The 22,674-nt window shown below is 43.8% G+C and overlaps 1 protein-coding gene across 3 annotated transcripts in view; it reads left to right on the top strand.

Moving 5' to 3' along the window:
* The window catches only part of cubn (cubilin (intrinsic factor-cobalamin receptor)), a 403,204-nt gene that overhangs the window by 54,049 nt on the left and 326,481 nt on the right, over positions 1-22,674 (top strand). For all 3 annotated transcript variants that reach the window (XM_068013312.1, XM_068013303.1, XM_068013322.1), the window contains exons 11-14: positions 4,090-4,268; positions 6,724-6,889; positions 8,018-8,243; positions 9,444-9,574. In XM_068013312.1, the coding sequence (XP_067869413.1) occupies positions 4,090-4,268; positions 6,724-6,889; positions 8,018-8,243; positions 9,444-9,574 (702 nt within the window). The remainder of the gene's footprint in view (positions 1-4,089; positions 4,269-6,723; positions 6,890-8,017; positions 8,244-9,443; positions 9,575-22,674) is intronic.

Here is a 22,674-nt window from a genome sequence, read left to right as displayed (position 1 = left end):
GAAGGGCCTGTACTGCGCTGTAATATTCTAATTCTAAAAAAAAAGTAAAATGGCATAAAAATACATATAGCAATGTTGAAGATATGTGGCCAGAATTTTACTTTGGGCAGGAGGCCCCGCCCACCGGCCAAAATGGCGGGGTCATAGCCCACCTCCACCAGGCCTGGGGAGCCACGCCGTGATTTTACCCTACCCAGGCCCTTGGGTAATTGGACTTGGAGGGGTCTTCCAACTCTCTGAGGCAGGAAGTCCCATCTGATGGAGCTGCTGGCCAATCAGAGGGCAAGCAGCTCTTAGTCCCAACAGCGCCACTGGGAGCGGTGGCTACTGCTGGGACTGCACCCAGTCTCAGCAGAATCACGGACGTCAGACCCGGAGGAGAGGTAAGTTTTGGGGCCTCGCTGGGGACAATCGGCTGGGCCCCGGCAAGGCAAGGGAGATTTGGTTGGGTGGTGGGGTAGGGGGACGAGTGTTGTACAGTGGGGGCAGTTTGGCCATGGGGGGGTGGGTGCCCTCCATGGGGCACAGGGTGCCCGATCAGGAGGGCTCCCCCCAGCCTGCAAGGCGGCTGCCAGGTTTCACCTGGTGTACAGGTCCTGGGGGACCTCAGCGACCCGCCTGCTGTTGGTGAAATATCAGTGGCAGTGGGAGGAGGCCCTTAAGTGGCAGTTAATTGGCCACTTAAGGGCCTTGATTGGCTCTTTCACGCCGCCTCCGCCCCTTGTAAAATTGCAGCGGGGGCAGGAAGGCGTTGGGAACGGCACCCCCTGCCTCCCAGTCAATTTTACGACCCCTGTCCCCACCCCCCACTCCCGCCACCAGCCTGCTCCAGTGGGGAGGGGGGCATAAAATTCTAGCCAATTTGACTAAAACTACATACACAGAAATCATGTACAAATTTGGGCATTTTTAGTTCAGACCAAGATCAAGCCATTTTGTCATAAATCAATTTGCCAGTAGAATTCTTTGCTGCTGGTAATATTTAAAAATAGTTTCCTACAGTGAGAACAAAGGGGAAAAAAAGGCCCAAGTTCACATTTCTGAAGTTCTTGTGTGTCAGCCTAGATGTAAAAGAAAACCTTCATTCGCACGATCTAATGATACCCTATTGAAAATATGCCTTATCTGGTATTCAAGAATGGACACTGTAAATCTTTATGTATAATACACACACACACCTATTTTAGACCATGAATTTTACAACAACAACATGTATTTATATAGCACTCTTAATGTAATAAATTGTCCCGAGGTGTTTCACAGAGGCATTATAAAACAAAACATGACACTGACTCACATTAGGGCAGATGACCAAAAGCTTGTTCAAAGACACAGAGCTGGATTTTAAGCGCCCGCTGCCGCACATGGTGATGGGCGAAAAAAAATGGCGGCCCTCATGCGCGGGCTGCACGCCGCAAAGCCGCCGCGATCTACCTTACAGTGGCTCTTTTAATTACCCAGGTCGTCCCGCATCCGCACCCCACCCCAATCAGGTGGAGAGGGCGGGCTGCCCAACACTGCCACGGTGTCTGCTGCCTGTGCGCAGGCACTGGTATCAATTTTAAAGGTCAGCCCAGTCAATGCTGCTGGTGAATTTAAGTTTTAAAAATCATACCAACCCCCACTGTTGCAATAAAAATTCTATCGCCCCTTTCCCAGCCACTAATACCAATAAAATTTAATATTTGCCCTTCCCCCCACAAAACACCCAACTTTAAAATATGACCTTCCCCTCCAATATTGTACAAAGTTTAAAGTTCACTCCTGCCCACCATCTCCTACATTCATGATGATTATTTGACCCCATTCCCCCCCACCGCCCCCCACTAAAAATCTTAACTCCCCGCCCTCCCCACCAGTGTCATTTCTGCTTTCCCCAGGCAGGAAAGTGAAGCCGCGGGAGTGCCAGCTGCCGCACTGAAGATTGCAGTGGTCCCGTAAGATCCCAGGTAAGTTTATTTAAATGTATTCATGGTGCTCATTTCACTATGCAAAGCTGGGTCCCATCGCCCAGCGGTGAGGGGCCGCCACAGAGCCTGACGCTGCCTGGAAGATCGGGCCCGGCCCTCCTGGCGTCAGGCTCTGTGATGGGCCTCTGCCAGAATGATCTTCTAGCCTCCCCGCCACGGGGCCCGGTGTAGGGAGCCCGGTAACATCCAGCCCATAGTTTTTAAGGAGTGTTTAAAAGAGGAAAGTGATTTCGAGAGATTTAGGGATAAATTCCAGGGCTTAGGACTTGGGCAGCTAAAGGCACAGCCACCAATGCTGGAGCAATTAAAATTGCGGATGCTCAAGAGGCGAGAATTAGGTATCTCGGGATTGTACTGCTAGAGGAGATAAGGAGGGGTGAGGCCATGAAGGGATTTAACAACAACCATGTGAATTCTAAAATCAAGGCATTGCTTAACTGGGAGCCAGTGTAACAGCAAGCTCAGAGGTAATAGCTGAATGAGATTTGGTGCGAGTTAGGACACGGGCAGCAGAGTTTGGATGACTTTGAGTTTATAGAGGGTAGAATGTGGGAGGCTGGCTTGTCGTGTATTAGAATAGTCAAGTCTGGAGGTAACAAAGGTGTTGATGAGAGTTTCAGCAGCAAAAGAGCTGAGGCAGGGAGTTGGGCGATGTTACAGAGATGGAAATAGACGGTCTTAGTGACAATGCGGATATATGATTGAAAGCTCATTCCGAGTCAAATATGATGCCGAAGTTGACAACAGTCTGGTTCATAGGATCATAGAATGGTTACAGCACAGAAGGAGGCCATTTGGCCCATCATGTCTGTGCCAGCTCTCTGCAAGAGCAACTCAGATGGCCCCACTCCCTTGCCCTTTTCTCATGGCCCTGCAATTTTTTTCTCTTTAGATGCTTATCAAATTCCATTTTGAAAGCTTCAATTCAATCTGCCTTCATCACACTTTCAGGCAGTGCATTACAGATACTAACCACACACTACATAAAAAAGGTTTTCTTTATGTCACTGTTAGTTCTTTTGCCAATAACCTTAAATCAGGGTCCTCTGGTTCTCAATCCTTCTGCCACAGGCTCAAAGATTCAGCTTCAGACAGTTGTCAGGGAGGCGGATGGAGTCAGTGGCGAGAGTGTGGAGTTTGTCTTGGGGACCAAAGCCAATGGTTTCAGTCTTCCCAATGTTTAATTGGAGGAAATTTCTGCTCATCCAGTACTGGATGTTGGACAAGAAGTCTGACAATTTAGAAACAGTGGAGGGATCGAGAGAGGTGGTGGTGAGTTAAAGCTGGATGTAGTCAGTGTACATGTGGAAACTGACGTGTTTTCAGATGATGTGACCAAGGGGCAAAATGCAGATGAGAAATAGGAGGGGTCCAAGCATAGATCCTTGGGGGGCACCAGAGATAACAGTGCGGGTGTGGGAAAACAAGCCGTTGATGGTGATTCTCTGGCTATGATTAGATAGATAAGAATGGAACCAGGTGAGAGCAGTCCCACCCAGCTTGATGGCAGTAGAGAGGCACTGGAGAAGGATGATGTGATCATCTGTGTCAAAGGCTGCAGACAGTTTGAGAAGGATGAGGAGGGATAGTTTTGCTCTGTCACAGTCACATAGGATGTCATTGGTGACTTTGATAAGAGCCATTTGGGTACTGTGGCAGGGGAGGAAACCTGATGGGAGGGATTCAAACATGGCATTCCAGGAAATTGGGTACAAATTTGGGAGATGACAACACGTTCAAGGATTTTGGAGGGGATGAGAAGGTTGGAGATGAGGTAGTAGTTTGCAAGGACAAAGGGGACAAGGGTTTTTTTTTAGAGGAGGTGTGATAATGGGCTAGAACCCCTGGCTGATTTCCTCATGCCCCAGCTCAGATGCACCAATAGTAGTATATATACAGAAATCCCAACTGGCATAAATTAACAGCACACACAGCAGGGAGGGGTAGAGGGAGATCTGGAATCTGCCTAATCAATGGCTCAGTTCACAAATGAGCAATGTATAACCTACTGAGGCATTGGGAAAGAATCCCACTAACACATTTTTAGTTGCAATGTTTATTCCATTGATGTTCTGCTTTTTCACAAGTTTCTTAATTGTTTCCTGATGCTTCTCTACAGCATGTGGTGGCACACTGAACGGCAATGGAGTGATCCAGTCTCCTTATTATCCTAACTCATACCCACATGACAAAACCTGTGAATGGGTTATCAACCAGCCAGAAGGACAAGTGGTCACTCTCAACTTCATTTCCTTTGACATTGAGAGTGCTGTGAATTGCAACCATGACTATGTGGAGGTATGGGAGCAAGAATTCTCGATAAACCATAGTAGAAACTATAATTAGCACAACAGTAACTATCCATATGTGATTATCAATGTAACAAATCTACCTTAGAAACATGATCAGACACTCATCTGCAATATATTAATTTTGAAACATAACTTTCTTGTTTTAGAACTCAGATGAAGAGTGCTAATTAAGAATCGAACACATCACTGAAATAACTGTCCTTCCAGCATTTCTCTGTGCAAGAGTAGAAGTTATTTTTACCGTTTCACTGTTTTACTATGTGTGGCTATTGAACATTATATTGATTAACATTTGAAAGAGAAAAATAGGTTAATGATTATTTTCTCCAGTTCTGATAAAAGGTTTCACCCAGAATGTTATCATTCTCTTTCACATGCTAACCAACCTGCAGTATATTTTCAGCATTTTCTGTTTACATATTCAGATCATGTTATTTCTTTTAGTTTCTACTATGTATCAACATTGTACTTCCTTGGCATCGTGCTTTGTAACATTTCAGGGAACCACGTAAATACTTTTCCATACCTCATTAAAATCTTTAGGAAAATATTTTCCTCATGGCATAAACCAAAACAAAAAGGTGCTGTACCTGAACTTACAAGAAATCTGGCTTCATTTAAAAACATTTCTTAAATCTTCATTATTATTTGCAAAAGATGATCTCCAATTTGTAAAGTGCTGATGTGTTAATAACAAAAGCAGAGAGGAAAATAGCCTTGTTACAGCCTTGGTCACTGCGTCTTAATGCTGAGAATATGCTTGTTAAAGCTCATCACATGAAAAACAAGGCCCAGGAATTGCACTGGGGCCACTCCATCAGGGGAAGAGTAGCTGAGCAGAATCCCCATCCATCACATCTAAATTGTGGGGATGGGATGATTTAATGTTGACAGCAGGCAGTCAGTGCCTACTCGGGTATTTAAACAGGAGCCTCCCCAGTTCGCCCTTATGCAACAACAACTTGCATTAATATAGCAATTTTAAAATAGTAAAAGATCCCAAGGCACTTCACAGGAGTGTTATCAAACAAAATTTGACACTGAGGGCAGGACTATGAGCCTCCACCGGGGCTGCGAACAGAGGTGGGTGAGAGCTAAAAAAAGCCCCGCTGACTGATATGCAGATTTCCAAGCCCCATCCCTCCTCTGGGCTATTTTTTGCGGAGGTGGGATTGGGGGGGCAGCAGAGCTACCTACCTGCATGTGGCATCCAAGTCCCTGCAGGCAGCGGGGCCAGTTTAACTTCCTGGAGGCAGCCTCCTGGTGCAGACATCGTGCAGGGGGTGCTCCAGCACACCAAGCAGCTCCAGGCCGCCCTGTAGAGGTGCTTCCAAGCCACAGTGGCGGCCTGGCTGCAAGATACATTTTTTAATTTAAGTTTAAAATAGTTGGAGAGAGGGCACTTCCATTTTGAAGCATCCTCTCCCGTATGTAGCCACTATTGCAGCCTGCTGCTCTTTTCAAGCTGTAAGGCCTCTGATTGGTCCTCCAGCTTCGAAAGCCCTCCACTGTCATTAATTGGATGGCGAACCTGTCTCTAGGCCAGGTAAGCTGTTGCCACCATAAAAATTGGGGTCAGTGACTGTTTCCCCCACGCAGGGTGGGTTCAGGACCCAGAAACAGCCCTGACTTCTGTTTCCTTCCCAGAGGGAAAATCCCGCCTTGAACCACGTAAGGTGATATTAGAGCAGCTAACACAAACCTTAGTGACAGGCAGGTTTTAAGGAGTATCTTAAAGGAGGAGACAGAGTTAGAGAGGCAGAAAGGTTTAAGAAGGAAATTCCAGAGTTTAGGGCCTATACAGCAAAAGCCATGGCCGCCAATAGTGGAGTGATGAAATTTGGGAATGCACAAGAGGCTAGAATTGGAGGATTGCAGTGATCTCTGAGGGATGCGGGGCTAGAGGAGGTTATCGCGATAGGGAGGGGCATTTTAACTACAGTTAAGATATTTGCAGCAAGATACCAGGACAGGCAATCTGACAGACGTTCTGACGACATCATCGGCGAAGGAGATCAGATGGAAACCAATGAATGCCCCAGTTACTAAAAGCTGATAAACATTGGCCATTGGCTGAGCCAATGGAAATTATGAACTACTTTTGATGAACTAGTTGTGATTTAATAGTTCCATTTGAAACATTAAACTGTCTTTCCTTTTTGGATACTTAACAACCTGCTATGCTTTTTCAGTGCTTCTGTTCTTATTTTAAGGAACCACTTTTATTTTAGAGAAGAGTTCTTGATATTTTCTCCAAATGAAGTAATAAATAACAACACACAATTTTGTATGTGAACCTATCATTTCCCAGAAGATTAGTGTATGTACTTGTATTCAACTGGCAACTGTTCCTTCATTGTATCCATCAAAAATTGTTTAATTAATTCATGAGCTTATGACAAAGCCTGTTACTCATCTTGAAGGAGTCTGTTTGTTTCCAGGTCAAAGATGGTGCTGTCGTAGACGCTCCACTGATTGGAAAATATTGTGGTACCGTAATTCCAACTATAGTACGGTCAACACAGAGGTCAATGTACATCAAGTTCAAGACAGACTCTAAAATAGGCAACCATGGATTTCGAGCTGAGTATAGATCAGCTGAGAAAGGTGATTAAAATAGTTTTTGTTTCATTGTCATCCATGACCTCTTCCCTCTTTTTAATCTTCTTTAGAAGCACCTTGGCTGCAATAGACTCAAAATTGCAAGACTGCTGGTGGTGTGGATCTCTGCTGGGGCTAAGCATGAGAGGGGAAATTGAGCCTATAAACCCATGCATTTAACACAGATATATGGTATCCTAGTGGTTATGGCAGTGGACTAATAATTCAGAAGTTAATGAGTTTAAATCCCACCATCAATATGTAAATTCAATAAATCTAGTAATAAACAGAAAAGTGACCATGAAAGCTGGTGAATGTCCTGCAGAGAAGGCAGCCTGCCAGCTACACAGTCTGACCTACATGTGACTCCAGTCCCACATTTCATGGTTGACTGTTAATGCCCTCAGGGCAGCTCAGGATTGGTAATATTGGCTTTCTAGTATTGTCCACAGCCAGAGAATTTTAAAAAATCAGTTCTGCGTGGGCAGTTTTCAGGAGGTTGCATTGCTGATCAGCAGAAAACCACAAAAATTATGTGAACTGGTGTACTAAATTTGCTAGCTTTGCCCTCAGAGCTCACTTTCTCCATACACTATAATCGCATCTAATCCATGAGCCTAACCTGCTGAAATTAAAGCTTAGTTTTTCTGGAAATGTTGGTACTAAACTGGTTTCTTTAAACAAACATTAATGTTTATTGCATTTTGCTTCCTGCATTGGTTTCTCGAGCTGTGAAAAGCACCATTTTATTTATCTTGAAAAGCTCGCTTAACGATCAGAGGAGCATGCACTGTTGGATTCATAATCTAAGGGGGCTCCTTGAGTCTATTAATATAGAGATACTTGTTGAAGTAAATTATAAAAATGATTATATTTGACCTATGTCAAAATTAGTTTGAAATTTGCAGAGTACTTGCTGTAGTCTAAATGGTCTGATGTAAACTTTGATATAAATGGATGATGATGATTGCATTCTACTATTGACTTCTCATTGTTATATCAGAAATGCAATGAACATATATTTTAAAAAAGCAATGGAATGATCAGAATTGTCATAATTAAGAATGTATAAGTACTTTATCATTCAGGCTTTCTCTTTGTAACAGTCAGTGAAAAAAAACATTTTCTTTGTAGGTTGTGGTGAAGTTCTGACACAGCCAGTAGGCACCATTATTAGCCCTGGACACCCTACAGATTATCCACATGGTGCCAAATGTATCTGGCATATCTCTGTTCAGTCTGGATATATCATCCGCCTTACATTCAACTCCTTTAATATTGAATATCACATGAACTGCACCAAAGATTATGTTGAGATGTATGATAACGGTACCATTAGTTCTGGCAGACTAATAGGAAGGTAAGATATTATAACTTTTGCATTTTGTGTCTGGTGAAATTAATGTTAATTACTCAAGTTTCCTGGGTAACCAGTGATAGGTGCCTCCAAAACTGAGATGCCACGATTTACCATCTGTCAGCATTGTACTTAACTTTGAACAAGTAGTTAATCACTTTACAAATAGACGGATATGCTGCCATTAACTAATTCTATTTGTGACAGATTCTAAGTGAAGGATGATCAGTTAAATTCTTTCAAACATATGAGTTTTAAAACCATCGATTTAGCCTATTCACTCACTTGAAGCTACAGAACTTATCAGCATAGCCAATCCTGTTAATTTGTTTGGGAATGGTCAGAGTATGGGACTCGAGCTGGGAAGTTCTCAACTTTGGACAGACAATTTGAATAGAGTTTGAACAGAAATGAGGGCACTCTTCGATGGGAGCAGGGAAAATTGACAGCACACTTGTGTACCTCCTTTGTGGCTGTCATAACAGGAGTATTGGAGAATCTGGAAACAGCAAATGTAATTAAATGTGGGCAAAACCTAAAAGAAGGCAATAAATAACTCAATACATATATAATGACTAGTCAGTATTGTATCTTGTTATACCATTAAACTGAAACTCTATTCTTGATTGGCTAATAAATCAGGATAAAGTAACATTCACAATTACATAATAATGACGTTAATGGGCAGGGAACTTCTGTAAGTGATGTAAAGAAGCAACAAAACAGACTGTTGTTTGCCGTTTCCTATTTGTTTCAGTCACTGGTTGTAAAAGGGCTATTTCTGGGAGAGTGGAACAGTTTAGCTGACAGACTTCCCTTACAATTAATTTAATGCCACTTGTAATTCATTGGCATGAGATGGGACCCTTTAGTCCTACTAATATAAATCTTAAACTGGTTTCCAGACTTCCCTGTCTTCTTTTTGTAAAGAGCCTTGCTTGCCATGAATTAATTTCCATAGCAGTTTTGCCAAGCTTGGAAACTTGCATCCTGCCACTTGTGATGCAACATATTGTTGTTGTAATGCATTTTCCACAATGCCACCGATCCTCCATTTATTCCTATTATGTACTAAAGTGTACACTGTGTGGCATTATGGAAAATGAAAATTATTATTGGTTTTAAAGTAATATATTTTCTTTAATTATTGAAGAAAATGATCATTTTGGATAGAAAAGTCAACATTTCTTTCACGTATTATAGGTACTGCGGTTGGTCTATTCCTCCTTCTATAACCAGCAGTGACAGAATGATGGGTCTTCTTTTTGTGTCTGATTCAAGCATAGCCACTGAGGGATTCTCAGCAAGTTATGAAGCCCTTGATGCTTTATCAGGTATGCTGTACTGTGTAGAATTTGTAATATTGCTGTGGTAATTCTGTATAATAATGACAAAATAGCGATCATATGGTCAATGCTGTTGAGTCCTGTAGACTTAAACTTGAACATCCAGCACATGATATTTGTCAAATATATTTGTCTCTGCTTTGACACTGGGTTTGACATTCAATATTGGCATGCCAAACTCATCCTTTAGGTTGGGCATTCAAAACTAAGTAAAAGGACAATATTGTTATTGGGTTTGTTAAGAATTCTATTTGTTTAGTTCCTTTTTTATTGCTCTTTACAAGAAAAAAACATTCATATCTAATTGGCAGCACGATATTTTGCCTTACAGAAAATATCACATTCAGAATAAGTGCATTGCCTTATCTACTATGCTTCTGAAGAAGTGGCAGCAAGGCTCTGACATCACCCAGTAGACATATTTTTTCAGACAAGGAACATTAAATTGTGCCACCCACAGTAGGTGTGATTTAATTACAGTACACTCTGTAAAAGAATCTTTTTTGGGGTAAAGGTGGAGGTAAGAGAGGAGGGGGAGTTGCACTATTGATTAGGGAGGACATCACGGCAGTACGTAGGGAAGATATCCCGGGGGGAATGTCCAGCAAGGCCATATGTGTAGAACGTCGAAATAAGAAAGGGGTGATCATTTTGATGGGATTATACCATAGGCCCCCCAATAGTCAGAGGGAAGTGGAGGAGCATATATGTAGGGAAATCACAGATAGGTGTAGGAATTATGGGATTGTAATAGTAGGTGATTTTAACTTCCCTAATATTGACTGGGACTGCCTTAGTGCTAAGAGATCAGATGGGGAAGAATTTGTTAAGTGTGTCCAGGATAGTTTTCTGAAGCAGTATGTGGATGACCCTACTAGAGAAGGGGTAACACTCGACCTCCTCTTAGGAAATGAGGATGGGCAGGTGGTTGATGTGTCAGTGGGGGAGCACTTTGGGACCAGTGACCATAACTCTATTAGCTTCAAGATAGTTATGGAAAAGGATAGGACTGGTCCTCAGGTTGAAGTCCTAAATTGGGGGGAGACTAATTTCGATGGCATCAGACAGGAAATCTCAAAAGTTGAATGGGAGAAGCTGTTTACATGTAAAGGGACGTCTGGCAAGTGGGAGGCTTTTAAAAATGAGATAGGAAGAGTTCAGATCCGGCATGTTCCTGTTAGATGGAAGGGCAAGGCTGGCAAGTTTAGGGAACCTTGGTTGACGAGGGATATTGAGGGTCTGGTCAGGACAAAGAAGGAGGCATATGTCAGGTATAGACAGCTGGGATCAAGTGAGTCCCTCGAGGAGTATAGGGGATGTAGGACTACACTTAAGAAGGAAATTAGGAGGGTGAAAAGGGGCCATGAGATTTCCCTGGCAGATAAGATAAAGGAGAATCCTAAAAGATTCTATAAGTATATTAAGAGTAAAAGGGTAGCTAGGGAGAGAGTAGATCCCCTTATGGATCAGTGTGGCAATCTATGTGTGGAGCCACGGGAAATGGGCGAGGTCTGAGATGAATATTTCTCGTCCGTATTTACCGTGGAGAAGGTCATGGAAGCTAGTGAGTTCAAGGGAGGGAACACCGATATCCTGGAGCATATCAACATTACAAAGGACGAGGCTTTGGAGGTTTTGAAGCGCATTAAGGTGGATAAATCCCCAGGGCCTGACCAGGTGTATCCTAGGATGCTATGGGAAGCAAGGGAGGAGATTACTGGGGCCCTGGCAGAGATTTTTGTATCATCGTTAGCCACGGGTGAGGTGCCGGAGGACTGGAGGATAGCTAATGTTGTGCCTTTATTCAAGAAGGGCAGCAGGGATAAGCCAGGGAACTACAGACCGGTGAGCCTTACATCAGTGGTGGGTAAGTTATTGGAAGGGATACTGGGAGACAGGGTTCATATGCATCTGGAAAGGCATGGTCTGATTAGGGATAGTCAGCATGGCTTTGTGCGTGGGAAATCATGTCTCACGAATTTGATTGAGTTTTTCAAGGAGGTGACCAAGAGGATTGACGAGGGCAGGGTGATGGACGTTGTCTACATGGACTTTAGCAAGGCCTTTGACAAGGTCCCGCATGGTAGGCTGGTCCAGAAGGTTCAAACACATGGGATCCAGGGTGAGCTAGCAAATTGGATACAAAATTGGCTTGGTGATAGGAGGCAGAGGGTGGTAGTGGAGGGTTGTTTTTCAGATTGGAGGCCGGTGACCAGTGGTGTGCCGCAGGGATTGGTGCTGGGCCCTTTGTTGTTTGTCATATATATTAATGACTTGGATGTGAATGTAGGGGGCATGTTTAGTAAGTTTGCAGATGACACCAAAATTGGTGGTATAGTGGACAGTGAAGAAGGTTGTCTAAGGTTGCAACAGGATATTGATCAACTGGGAAAGTGGGCAAGGGATTGACAAATGGAATTTAACGCAGACAAGTGTGAAGTGATGCATTTGGAAAGTTAAACCAGGGCAGGACATATACAGTGAATGGCAGGGTCCTGGGGAGTGTTGTTGAGCAGAGAGACCTTGGGGTGCAAGTACATAGTTTCCTGAAAGTGGCAACACTGGTAGACAGGGCGGTGAAGAAGGCATATGGCATGCTTGCCTTCATCGGCCGAGGCATTGAGTACAAGAGTTGGGACGTCATGTTACAGTTGTGTATAACGTTGATTAGGCCGCATTTGGAGTACTGTGTGCAGTTCTGGTCGCCACACTACAGGAAAGAGAGGGTGCAGAAAAGATTCACAAGGATGTTGCCTGGTTTGGAGGGCTTCAGTTATAAAGAGAGATTTGATAGGTCGGGACTGTTTTCCCTGGAGCGAAGGAGGCTGAGAGGGGACATGATAGAGGTATATAAAATTACGAGAGGCATAGATAGGGTAGATAGCCAGAGTCTGTTTCCCATGGTAGGAGTGACTAAAACTAGAGGGCATAGATTTAAGGTGAGGGAGGAAGTTTAAAGGAGATCAAAGGGCTAAATTTTTCACACAAAGAATAGTGGGTATCTGGAATGAGCTGCCTGAGGAGGTGGTGGAGGCAGGAACAGTAGCAACATTTAAGAGGCATCTGGACAGGTACTTGAATGAGCAAGGCATAGAGGGATATGGAATTAATGCAGACAGGTGGGATTAGTATAGATAGGCATTATGGTCGGCATGGACGCGGTGGGCCGAAGTGCCTGTTTCTATGCTGTATGACTCTATGACTATAAAGAAAAAACTAGCAAACTCATGATTAAGTTTGAATATTGAGCCTCAACTATAGGTTTTAAATATCATCGGAGTCCTTGCAATTTGTGGGATTTCATCATTGCCACTGAAAGGGATCTGTAACCAAGAAGCATTTTTTCACACAAATGGTATTGGAAATCAGGAACTTGTAGTGGATTATAATACTGGCCCCTTTTTTGAGGCTAATCCCAATCATGCGTACTTCTCAGAAGATCACTGTCACTTAATGTTGAGAAAGACAGTTTCTATATGGGTCTGAAGGACTGATCTAACTCTCCCCAAAGGAAAGAAAGCAGCTGAGAATATTACCGTCCTCCAGAAAGCCTTTTTAACAAGTTTCAGCCAGATTATAATAACCCAGATATTATAAGGGTCCAGGAATCTCTCCTTAGTGATGTACCTCAAGTGGACGAAATGCACAATGCAATTTTCAAAACACTACATCTCTTCTCAATAAATGAGAGACATAGCATGTTTTAATGGTTTCTTTCCAAAAGTGTAAACAATAAACTTAAGCATAACTGTAAAATTCAACTTCACAAGTAACATACAATGAGTTGAAAGATTGGTTCACTTCGCAACATAGTCACTTAAGTATGGTGGATGTTTTCTCTCATGAATAGGATATCATCTGACATCAGGTGTAGTCTCATGAGAGTCATGTTCTTCATCTGAGATGTTGATGTCGGAAGCCGATTCAATGTTTATAAATGATCTTGCCTTGAAGAATGACACATTTCATGTGATGATTTATGAACTGCACTGAGCAGTGATCATTGATCCTTTTGTCTTGGTCACAACAAAAGGTTGAATGCTTTCTAACATGATCATCACATTTTACAAGCACTTTGTCTCCTGGCTTTAGCAGTGTAACTATAAATTTCATGTTTTGCTCTGCATTTACTTTCATTCGATCCTTCTGTTCTCGATCACATTTGCGTGTACATGTTGATCATTAGCTCCATGGGGTAGCTTAGGAAGACATGTGTGCATAGGATGTGCAAACTTGATTGCTGCTGGAAGTTTTCCAGTCGTCAAAGGAGGAGTCGCTCTATAATTACGAAGAAAGCGATACAACTCTTGCTTCCATGACTTGCTCTCAGCTGTAGCTGTACATATCACTTTTTTCAAGGTACGCATAAATCTCTCAACTTCTCCACTAACTCTTGGCCAACAGCGTGTGATTTTGTGATAAGTGAAGCCCAGATAATTAGCAAATTTACTGAACTCATCGCTGTTGAATGGGGGTCCATTGTCACTTCTCAACATTTGAGGGATTCCAAACAAGGCAAAGATCTGGTCAAGTTTTGGGATGACAGCTTTTTTTGAAATTGACATAACTAATTCCACAATTGGGAATCTGCTGTAGTTGTCAGTGGTAACATGCAGGTGTTCACCAGTGGGCAAATCTGCAAAATCAATGCTAACTTCATGGTCCTGCAGGTAGTCCTGCTCATCCTGAGAAGAACACAAGGATTTGACATTGTGGTTGCTTGACGTGGCAAACACTGATTTTGCGCTCTACCATGTGGTCAATTCCTGGGAACCATATCTTTTCCCTAAGGAGTTGTTTGGTTTTGACATTTCCCTGGTGACCTTCATGTGCTGGAGTGACAACACATTACCTCAATGAGTGTGAAATGACAATACAGTTGTTCTGAAACACGAGATCAGATATAGTTGTAACGGTGAGCTCATTTCGAACATTGTGAAGACCCTGTAGTGTGTGAGTGATTTCTCTTGTAGATGCTCTCTCGATCACGTCTTTCCAGTTTCGTGATTCCATAGCTTCCATACATAGTTGCAATGCCTAATCTTGTTTTGTTGCTGCTTTGATGTCAGCTCATTTTAGCAACTTTGGCACCTCATTTATGCAACCTTTTCCTCACGACTAGTCGGACTGACTGTCGGCAATGGATGTCGCAAAAGAAAGTCTGTTGGGTTGAGCTTGCCTGGCTGATACATCAGTCCAGAGAGAGTGTTAATGGCAGAATAATGAGCAGCTCTGTCCACATGAAAAACAGGCACATGGTTAAAAAATAGACTAAAATAAAATAATTTTTAAAAATTGAAATGTATAAAAAAAGGCCAGTCACGCTTTGAAATTGTTGAACTCAAGGTTGAGTCCGCAAGTCTGTAGAATGCCTAATTGAAAGATCAGGTGCTGCTCCTTGAGCTTGTATTGCAGCAGGCCAAGGACAGAAATATTGGCGTGAGAGCAGAGTGGTGTGTTGAAATGGCAAGCAACCGGAAGCTCAGACTGAGTGGAGGTGTTCCGCAAAGTGATCATCCAATCTACGCTTAGTCTCCCCAATGTAGAGGTAACCGCATTGTGAGCAGCAAATACAGTATACTAAATTGAAGGAAGTATACATAAATTGCTGCTTCACCTGAAAGGAGTGTTTGGGGCCTTGGATGGTGAGGAGAGAGAAGGTAAAGGGGCAGGTATTAATCCTCCTGCGATTGCATGGGAAGGTGCCATGGGAAAGGGGTGAGGTGTCGGGGTTAATGGAGGAGTGGACCAGGGTGTCACGGAGGGAATGATCCCTTCAGAATGCAAAAAGGGGAGGGGAAGGGAAGATGCGTTTGGTGGTGGCATCTCGTTGGAGGTGGCGGAGGATGATCCTTTGGATTTGGAGGCTGGTGGGGTGGAAAGTGAAGACAAGGGGAACCCGGTCGTAGTTCTGTGAGGGAGGGGAAGGGGTGAGGGCAGAAGTGCGGGAAATAGGTCAGACACGGTTGAGGGCTCGTTCAATCACAACTGGGGGAGGGAATCCTCGGTTGAGGAAAAAGGAAGACATGTCAGAAGTGCTGTTGTAGAAGGTTGCATCATCAGAACAGATGTGTCGAAGACAGAGAAATTGGGAGAATGGAATGGTGTCCTTCCAGGAAACAGGGTGTGAGGAAGTGTAATCAAGGTAGCTGTGGGAGTTGGTGGGCTTATAATGAATATTAGTGGACAGCCTGTCCCCAGAGATGGAGACAGATAAGTCAAGGAAGGAGAGGGAAGTGTCAGATAGACCATGTAAAGGTGAGAGAAGGGTGGAAATTGGAAGCCAAGTTTTCCAGTTCTGGCAAGAGCAGGAAATGGCACTGACACAGTCATCAATGTACCGGAAAAGGAGGTGAGAGAGGGGCCTGAGTAGGACTGGAACAAGGAACATTTGACATATCCCACAAAAAGACAGGCATAACTAGGACCCATGTGGGTACCCATAGTAATACCTTTTATTTGAAGGAGGTGAGTGGAGTTGAGGGAGAAGTTGGTCAATGTAAGAACAAGTTCAACCAGGCTGGGGAGGTTGGTGGTGGATGGGGACTGATTGGACCTCTGTTCAAGGAAGAAGCATAGAGTCCTCAGACTGTCCTGGTGGGTAAATGAAGGTGTGGAGAGATTGGGCATCCATAGTGAAGAGGAGGCGGTTAGGGCCAGGAAACTGGAAATTGTCGAAATTAAGTAGGGCGTCCAAAGAGTCACGGATGTAGGTGGGAAGAGACTGGACCAGGGGAGAAAAGATAGAGTCGATAGGAAAAAATAAGTTCAGTGCAGCAGGAACAGGTTGAAATGATGGGGTATACCAGGACATTCCTGTTTGTGGATTTTGGGAAGGAGATATAAACGGGCTGTCCGGGGTTGCGGGACTATGAGGTTGGAAGTTGTAGAGGGAAGATTTCTGGAGGAGATGAGGCCAGTGACAGTCCTGGAGACAGTGGCTTGATGTTCGGTGGTGGGGTCATGGTCCAGGGGAGGTAGGAAGAAGTGTCTGAGAGGTGGCGTTCAGCCTCTGCAAGGTAGAGGTTGGTATGCCAGATAACAACAGCACCACCCTGGTTAGCAGGTTTGATCACAATGTTGGGATGAGACCTGAAAGAACGAAATGCAGCAAGTTCGGAGGGATACAGGTTAGAGTGAGCGAGGGAACGGAAAAATTGAGATGGCCGATGTCATGCCGACAGTTCTCAATGAAAAGATCAAGAGGGGGTAACAGGCCAGAGGGAGGGGTCCAGGTGGAGGGAGAATAATGGAGGTGGGTGAAAGGGTCCGCTGGTCGGGGGAGGACTTCCGGTCAAATAAGTGAACCCGGAGGCAAAGACAATGGAAGAAGAGCTCAGTGTCATGCCAAGCATGAAATTCATTGAGGTGGGTGCTAAGGGGATGAAACTGAGTCCTTTGTTAAGTACAGATCATTCAGCATCAGAGATGGGAAGGTCAGAGGATATTGTAAATACACAGCAAGAGGTCAGATTAGGAGAAGGGATGGGGTCAGAGGGAAGTAAGGGGAAGAATGATCTGGAGGCGCGTTGGCACCCATAAGATGCTGGAGCTTGCATTCCTTAACACCTGAAAGGAAAAGAAAATTTTTTTGTTAATGCGTCAGATAAGTCGAAGGATGAAATGAAACTGTGGAGCAGAACAGCTTTGAAATAAAGTGAGGCGGTGCTTCTGGAGAGAGAGGTCAAGTGTGTACATGTGGTGGCGCATGGTGCTGAATGTGGATCTCAGGATGTGATGAGAGCAGCAGTCCGAGGAATGTTATATTTCTCAGAGATACCTGTAATCCTGGGTGGATTCAAAACATGAATGTTGGAACTTCAGTTGGAATCCGCATGGACTAAGTCGGAGCCAGAGACAGTCACTGAGGAAGGAGAAGTGGCTGTGAAAACATCAATTTTAGTTTATTTTTTAACCATGGTGCCTGTTTTTCATGTGGGCAGAGCTGCTCATTATTCTGCCATCAACACTCTCTCTGGCCTAATGCTTTGTTTTTCACTACAAGCATTAACATACTCTTTGCCTTTGTCCTATGATAACTTTGTTATTTAATCTCTCCTGCCCTCTGCTCCATCACACACCTCCCCTTCTGTTCTCTTCACCACCACCACCACCCCGCCCTTCACTTGCTTAAAACGTAATTCTTTTCTAATCTTTGCCAGGTCTGATGAAACATCACAGACCTAAAATGTTAACTCTGTTTCTCTCCCCACAGATGCTGCCTGATCTGCTGAGTATTTCCAGCACTTTCTGTTTTTATTATGGAATTTGTACTCTTTTAGGTAGAGTATCCAACGCTCCATGGTTTGCTATCTGGCTTGTTGAACAAACTCACTAGTGGTCTATGACTTCAAACTCGTCTCCATATAAATAGAGATGAAAGTGTAAGATACCCCAAGTGATTGAGAATGCTTCTATCTGTTTCAAAATGACGTTCCTCTACACGTGTTAGTGATCTGCTTGCCCTCGCAACGATTGATGAGTTGTCTTTCTACCCAAGAGCTGCACCTAAATCAACAGGGTTTGCATCCACAACTAGCTGTGTGGTTTTCTCAGGGTTGAAATAGACAATTGTGCAACTTATTGACAACCATCGTTTGATCTGGTGTATCGCCTGTTTGTGTGATTTAGTCCTCTCCCACTTGGTCTCTTTTTTCAAATCGTATAGTGGTGGGGGGAGAAGATAACATAGCGAGGTCAGGAATGAAATGACTACAGTATGCGATGAGACCTAGCAGACTCCAGACTTCCGACAGGTTTATAGGATCTGCAGCATTTGCAATGTTTTCAACTTTCCATGGATCAGGTGATACTCCTTCACCATGAGCGAAGAATTCAATTCTGCTTTCATTGAACAAGCACTTGTCTTTATTCAAGGTGAGGTTACATTTTCTAAGACGTTGTAGGCATGTCTCGAGTTCACTTTCAGTGCAACCTTTGATGAGAATGTCATAACTGATGTTCAGCATGTCTTCAAGTCCTTGAAGTGGAGATTGAATCATGTGCTGAAATACCTCAGCTGCTGAGTTGACTCCAAAGTTGAGCCTCTTGTACCGAAATTTGTGTTTTGATGGTAGCCTGCAATGAGGTCAAGTTTAGCAAGGTGTTTAGCATCATTCACTTTCTCTATGATATCATTGATTGTCAGTGTCAAGTGTCTTTCACCTTGGTTTGGTGATTGCATATCAATACAGATTGTAATCTGGTTCTCGCTCTTGGGTTTCTTGACGACTTTTAAGGGTGAGACCCAAGGGGTAGGCTCATCCCCAACTTTCTCAATAATGTGAAGGTCAAGTAGGTGCTGAAGTTCCTGCTCTGTCTGCTTTCTGACATGAAATGGTATTCATCACCATTGATGCGTGACTGGGGGCACATTAGGGTCTACATGAAGGTTGCATGTAGTTTGCTGATGCCAGTGAAGCAGTCAGCATACAGTTTGAGAATGTTGTTGTTATGCGTAGGATTATATGCATACGTGATTGCAATCATATGCAGATCTGTTGCTGTATGGAAACTGATATGAAGAATACAGCATTTGTTCTAGTGTCTTTAAATGAGACTGTCGTTACAAAAGTCCCAAGAGCTTTCAGCGATTTGTCACTATTGTAAGGGAAAACTTTTGTATTCCCTACTTTGCAGAGAATGGGGCAATCCTGAAGTTTGTTGAACATTTTGACTCCCATGACATTGACAGATGCTCCTGTAACAGAGCATCTGTAACTGCGTAGCCAGTGGTCACTGTCACACATGTCTGTTTGCTGTGTCTGAGAGAGAGCTCAAAAGTATGTTCAGGGTCATCCACCTCTACATTGGCTACATTCTATCACCCATTTGCTGTGGTACACATATGTGGCACCCTTTTGTTGGTATTAGTCTGAGTAGTTAATTTTGCTGATGAGCGGCAAACACTAGCAACGTGGCTGGGTATTCCACAATCTTTACACTGTTTACCAGTAGCAGGACACTCTGTCCGGTGTGGGTAAACACAGCCACAGTGGAAACATTCTTTGGATAAGTCGCAACTCTGTTTGTGAGACTGCTGTTTTTGCTTTGCAGGTGGTTTCTTGGGTATGTGAGTCTTCAATAGTGTTCAGAGGAGTAGAACTTGGAGTGTGGTAGTTCTGTTAGCAGCCTCAACTTCAGTAGCTCTAGACTCAGAGCGATAGTGATCTTGCTTACTCTGACAGCTTTCTGTCTTTCTCAAGTTCTTTTGTGCTTTTCGGCGTAGTTGACTAGAGAGAGAATCTTTGATTATTTGTGTTTTGATTACCTGTTTGAAATGTTCAACATCGCCAAAGTCACATTTGGTTGCTCGTTGCCTCAATCATATGCAATATTGCTCAGTTGTCTCATTTACTTCTTGCTCAGTGTGCCGGAAGACAATTGTTTTATATACGGTGTCTTTCTTAGGTATGAAGAAGGTGGTTTATTGCATTTTTTGCTAAGTCATAATCATTTGCTCAGACATAAGAATCTAAGAAACATCTTCCAATTCTTCACCTCCCATAGTGCAGAAGTAAGGCCTTTTTTCTTTTGTCATCTGTGATTGTCAAACCTGCCATTGTGCCTTCCAAATGTTGCAACCACTTCTGCCAACATGGGATTACAGATGATGGGCTGAATTTTACGCCCCTCAAAGAGCAGGAAGGTGGTGGGGGGATGTAAAATGGAGCAGGAGGCTTGAGGGGCCCTTTCCAACCTGCTCCCACTTCCGCTGCCACTTTACATAGGGCGGTGGTGGTGAAAAACAACCTGCCCGCCCCAGGCCAATCAAGGCCCTTAAGTGGCCACATAACTGGCACTTAAGGGCCTCTGCCTGCCTCCACGGGGTTTTACCCTTGGCAGGCGGGCATCCCAGGCCCGAGCAAAACCGCTTGACAAAAGCAGGTGGCTCTCTGAGGCCTGTGGTGAGGGGGCCCTCCTGATCATGCACCCTGTGCCCGAAGGAGGGCCGTCACTGCTGTCCCAACCATCCCCAACACCCAACACACCTCCCATCCCCACAGTTGACCACCCTTGCCTCACTGGGGCCCGACCGATCACCCCCAAAGGGGGCTGAGGCAACAAAAACTTACCTTATTTCTGGACCTCCCCGACATCTTCATCTGTCGGATGGGCTGTAGTCCTAGCAGTGGCCACCGCTCCTGGTGGTGCTGCTGGGACTAACAGCTGCCAGCCCGCTGATTGGCTGGCAGCCCAATTAGGCAGAACTTCCTGCCTCAAACTGGTGGAAGTTCTGCCTCCGAACAATTAAAGGTCGGGGATCCGCAAAATACAGGTCAGATCCCCAGGCCAGGCAGAAGCGGGTTTACCACCGACATTTCAGTCGGTGGACGGCTCCTGTCCACCCTGGGTAAAATCCCAGCTGATGGCTCTGAATGCACATCAAAAGGATTGGGCATAGACTATGCCATTTTGACCAGCAATGCAGTGATAGTGCGTGATCACGGATCCAGGATTGTGTTCCTTTCAAAGAAACACTTCTCTGTAATGATCCGAGATTATTATTTTTTGGTCAGATGGTTATTTTGGGGAGATCAGTGTGCATATACATGTGCAAGCTTCCTGTGTGTGTCTAACACAGCCTCAATGTGCTCTCTATGTCTCCAACTTAAACTGCTGTCTGCAGAAACCAGATAAACACCTTCCAAAAGCTTCATACCTGAAACATCCTATGTTTTACCATCCTGGTCACCATTATGAATTCTGTGGGACTAAACAGTAATAATCAGTCATAGTTAATAAGAGACATGCTGTTGAAACATGGATTCCTTTATTCCTTTGCAGACACCCTCTGCTGGTATGTGTGTGTATGGTAGCTTCAAGTGGACAAAATGCACAATGCCATTTTCAAAACAGTACAAGCCTCATGATGGCCAATTATGCATTAGTCATCTAACTGTGTTTCAAGATTAAAATTCAGTTTTTGGATTTGGTTAGTTTTGTCAAAAAACAGTTGACTGGTTTAGGGCTGTCAGCATAAAACCATTGTTACACTGTGGTAGCTTTTGTTTCGGTTTGCAAAAATGTTTTACTGTGTGATATTAGGGAGCCCATCCTTCTTACCAGAAGCTGCCTTTATGTTCCAAGATGAGACAAGCTTTTTCATTAATGCATTTAGTATTACAGAAATTAACCTTTTTAACCTTTTAGGAAGATGATCTCTTTTAAAAAAAAAAAATAAATCCCTCATTCATAGGAAAATAATTCTTTTAACTTCATAATCCCTCATTATGGCTAGATTTTTTCACACACTCTCTGCCCATAAGGCTGTGGATTCTGGGTCAATTGAAATTTTAAGATTGTCATTGATACCCATATTTAACAAAAATCAAAGGATATGGAGAAAAGGTGGGCAAATGGAGTTGAAATACAGATCAGCCATAATCCATGAATGGTGGAACAGACTCGAGGGACTGAATGGGCTATTCCTGTTCCTGGGTTCCGATGTGCAAGGAAATAGCTCATTGATCTAGAGGGGAATTTTAGCATGATGTACTACTGACAAAACACACATTAGATATCTCATCACTGACACTAAAGGAAGGATCTGTATATCATTATGGAGTATAGAATGGTTCCAGGGATGAGAAACTTCAGTTACGTGGATAGATTGGAGAAGCTGGGGTGTTCTCCTTAGAGAAGAGAAGGTTGAGAGGAGATTTGATAGAGGTGCTCAAAGTCATGAGGGGTTCAGACAGAATAGATGGGGAGAAACTGTTCCCATTGGTGGAATATTTGTGATCCAGAGTGCACCGATTTAAAGTGCTGGGCAAAAGCACCAGAGGCAACATGGGGAAAAACATCTTTGCACAGTGAGTGGTTAGGATCTTGTATGCACTGCCTGAGAGTGTGATGGAGGCAGATTCGATTGTGACTTTCAAAAAGGAATTGGATAATTATCTGAAGGGAAAAGATTTGCGGGGCTATGGGGAAAAAGCAGAGGCGTGGAACTAGCTGAGTTGCTCACACGGAGAGCCGGCACAGACACAATGGGCCGAATAGCCTCCTTCTTTGCTGTAACCATTCTATGATTCTATGATTATAGACACGGGGGGAGGGGGTGGATTTACATGTGTGAAACATCT

The sequence above is a fragment of the Heterodontus francisci genome, chromosome 2 (assembly GCF_036365525.1).
Source record: "Heterodontus francisci isolate sHetFra1 chromosome 2, sHetFra1.hap1, whole genome shotgun sequence".
In the NCBI taxonomy this organism is placed as follows: Eukaryota; Metazoa; Chordata; class Chondrichthyes; order Heterodontiformes; family Heterodontidae; genus Heterodontus; species Heterodontus francisci.
This window is presented reverse-complemented; position numbering and strand designations above follow the sequence as displayed.